This window comes from Bison bison, unplaced genomic scaffold, assembly GCF_000754665.1.
Source record: "Bison bison bison isolate TAMUID 2011002044 unplaced genomic scaffold, Bison_UMD1.0 scf7180017864376, whole genome shotgun sequence".
NCBI lineage: Eukaryota > Metazoa > Chordata > Mammalia > Artiodactyla > Bovidae > Bison > Bison bison.
In genome coordinates this window covers 11,362,454-11,366,165 of record NW_011494948.1, presented here as the reverse complement: position 1 = coordinate 11,366,165, position 3,712 = coordinate 11,362,454, and the positions used below count along the sequence as shown (strand labels likewise).

General features: G+C 42.9%; 1 protein-coding gene across 1 annotated transcript in view; it reads right to left on the bottom strand.

The window, feature by feature from the left end:
* CNTLN (centlein, centrosomal protein) overlaps positions 1–3,712 on the bottom strand; it is a 354,792-nt gene that overhangs the window by 350,582 nt on the left and 498 nt on the right. The window contains exon 2 of the mRNA XM_010857100.1: positions 3,449–3,703. Coding sequence (XP_010855402.1) covers positions 3,449–3,703 — 255 coding nt within the window. The remainder of the gene's footprint in view (positions 1–3,448; positions 3,704–3,712) is intronic.

Here is a 3,712-nt window from a genome sequence, read left to right as displayed (position 1 = left end):
TACTTTGGCCACCTGATGCAAAGAGCTGACTCATTTGAAAAGACCCTGATGTTGGGCAAGATTGAAGGCAGGAAGAGAAAGGGATGACAGAGGATGAGATGGTTAGATGGCATCACCGACTCAATGGACATGAGTTTGGGTAAATTCCGGGAGTTGGTGATGGACAGGGAGGACTGGCGTGCTGCAATTTATGGGGTCGCAAAGTTTGGACACAACTGTGCGACTGAACTGAAGTTAAATGTGGGGAAAAGAACAACTTAAAGGATGCTGCAACTTATGACCAGAGACTAATTAATTAACAGAGTGCTTTTTCCCAAACTGCCTATTTGACTCATTAGTCGGTTTTGAAATGAATTTAGTATATTAATTTAGCAACATGTTCTTAAATAACAGATTTTAAAAGAAAATATCAGTGTTCGTGACACACAGTGTAAAACGTTCTTTATGATAGTATGTGAATGTGTATATTCCTATTATTGTGACACATAAAATGAATTCATTTTGGGTACAATTGTTGATAGTATGGAAAACAAAGGGTTAATACTATGTATACTTGGATTCTGTGATTTCCAGTTGAATAAGTGGAAGAATTAATTTGAAAATTATGAAAATGAATCTTTAATTACTTAAATGCCTTTTATAAAACAATTCAATTATTATGTTTTCCAAGTTTCCCAAAGAGCAGGAGTATGACTTAACTGAAACTTTATGGTATGGGATACTGCCAACTTCATCTCACATTTTGAAATGCCTACTGCTGCTAAGTCGCTTCAGTCGTGTCCGACTCTGTGCGACCCCATAGACGGCCTCCTACCAGGCTCCTCTGTCCCTGGGATTCTCCAGGCAAGAACACTGGAGTGGGCTGCCATTTCCTTCTCCAATGCATGAAAGGGAAAAGTGAAAGTGAAGTCGCTCAGTCGTGTCCAACTCTTCACGACCCCATGGACTGCAGCCTACCAGGCTCCTCCATCCATGGGATTTTCCAGGCAAGAGTACTGGAGTGGGGTGCCATTGCCTTCTCTGACTGAAATGCCTATGATCATCTAAAAGTATCAATACTAAAAATCTCAAGAACCATTGTTTTAGGTCAACTATGACCATCTCAATTCTTACATCTGCCTAGCCACATTTTTAAAGAATATAATAGTGAATGGATTGGGCGAGAGGGTCATTGGGCTATTTCCAACAGACTGATTTCTCAATTAAAGCAGTCACAAAAGTAAATATATTAGTTCCTTATCCAGCTAAGGACACAACTATGGAAAATATGGAGTAAGGGGTGGGGGAGAAAAGGTATAGAAGATATGGGCAAACTATCTCAAATTAAGGCTCATCAAAGTAACAGAGGCCTTCATCATGGATTCACATGTTTACCCTAAAGTTAAGAGCTTCTTGATGAAGGTGAAAGAGGAGATGAAAAAGCTGGCTTAAAACTCAACATTCAAAAAACTAAGATCATGGGATCTGGTTCCATCACTTCATGGCAAATGGGGGGCGGGGACCAGAAGCAGTGACAGATTTTCTTTTCTTGGGCTATAAGATCACTGCAGACAGTGACTGCAACCATGAAATTAAAAGATGTTTTCTCCTTAGAAGGAAAGCTATGACAAACCTAGACAGCATATTAAAAAGCAGAGACATTACTTTGCCGACAAAGGTACATACAGTCAACACTATGATTTTTCCAGTCGTCATGTACAGATGTGAGAGTTGAACCATAAAGAAGGCTGAGGGCCGAAGAACTGATGCTTTCAAACTGTGGTGCTGGAAAAGACTCTTGAGAGTTCCTTGGACTGCAAGGAGATCAAATCTATCAATCCTAAAGGAAATCAACTCTGAATATTCACTGGAAGGACTGATGCTGCAGCTGAAGCTCCAATACTTTGGCCACCTGGTGCGAAGAGCTAATTCACTGGAAAAGACCCTGTTGCTGGGAAAGATGCAAAGCAAAAGGGAAGGGGATCGGCAGAGGATGAGATGGTTAGATAGCATCATCAATCCAATGGCCCTGAACCTGAGCAAAACCCAGGAGATAGTAAAGGACATGGGAGCCTGCCCTGCTGCAGTCCACAGGGTCTCACAGAGTCAGACACAATTTAGTCACTGAACAACAAGATGAAGGGTGGGTTTCCCTGGTGGCTCAGTGGTAAAGAATTTGCCTGTCAAACAAGAGAGATGGGTTCGATCCCTGGGTCAGGAAGATCCCCTGGAGAAGGAAATGGCAATTCATTCCAGTATTCTTGCCTGGTAAAACACATGGACAGAGGAGCCTGGTGAGGTAACAGTCCGTGAAGTCACAAAAAAGTTAGATGTGATTTAGCAACTAAACAAGTCTTTTATTTATCCCTATGCTCCTTAACCACTATAGACACAGAACATTGAAAATAAGACATTGAAAAGGAAGAAGTCACATAATAACTCCCCTATTTGTTTAAACAAAGACATATTCAACTTCAGCGCTTCCCAGGTGGATCAATGGTAAAGAATCTGTCTGCAATGCAAGAGATACAAGAGACATGGGTTCAATCCCTGGGTTGGGAAGATCCCTCGGAGAAGGAAATGGCAACCCACTCTAGTATTTTTGCCTGGAGAATTCCATGGACAGAGGAGCCCGTGGGCTACAGTCCAAGATGTCACAAAAGAGTTGGATACAACTTGGTGATTAAACAACATTTCAGTTTGAACAAGACTGTTTTGGTTTTACATTCTTGACCCAGTCAGGAAAATCCTACAAAAGGGACAACAGAATCAAGTAGAACAAACTGTGAGAATGAAATTTATGAATTTTTATTAATCTAAACTTATGATATTTTATAGTTACCTTGCTGTTTAGCACTTCTTAATGGGTTCTATCTTGAAGACAGAGTGACTCAAAGATCTACTGTTGAGCAAATTCCCAACATTTAGTCACCCAGTCCTGTCAAAGGTTCTGGTAAACTCATAAAAGAGATGGTGGTAAGGACACAAAACTTCCAGAATGTGAGTACTCAAGCCACGTTTGGTACTCACAAACTATACAAATAACCAGAAAGTAATGTTAAGGTAATTGATTTAGTATATGCTTTTCACAGGCAACATGACATGAAATTAACATTTCTCACTAGAGAAATATGGGATTAACATAGTTGGTTAATAAATATCTAGCATCCTCTACTATGTGTGAAAATTCCCAGCCTGAGACTCCCTAAAAATTATTGGTCTGTTTTAAAAACTTCAGTTTTACTTAAGAACAAGGGCAAGTGTGGATCTGATGATTAAAAACACGCTCCTTCATGGATGGGTTTTAATATAAGTGCTTCCACTTTCCTGTTCCACATTTCAACTCTGGGATTGCACTCTACTGCACCAAGTACCACTACAGTCACAACAGAGAACTTGAGCTTAGGGCGGTGGGGTGCGTCCGCTAGTTTTGGTGGGATCCAAGTGAAGGCAACCAAACCACCCAAACCAGGGGACAGCCGAGGCTGTCCCTGCCCGGCCAAGGTCCAGAGAAGGGCAGGAGCCAGAGGTCGACTAGCTGGGCGCGGCCGGCTCCCTCAGCAGCGAGCAGCGGGCCCGGCTGGGCGTGGGAGCCGGGACGCAGCGCCGCCGGGCAGAGGTGGGTGGGTCCTAAACCCGCGCAGCGACACAGACGAAGGCAGAGGGAGAGGGACGCGGCCCCAGCCCCGCTGTGGAGGGGAAAGGCCGGCGGCCACTTCGATACCTGACACAG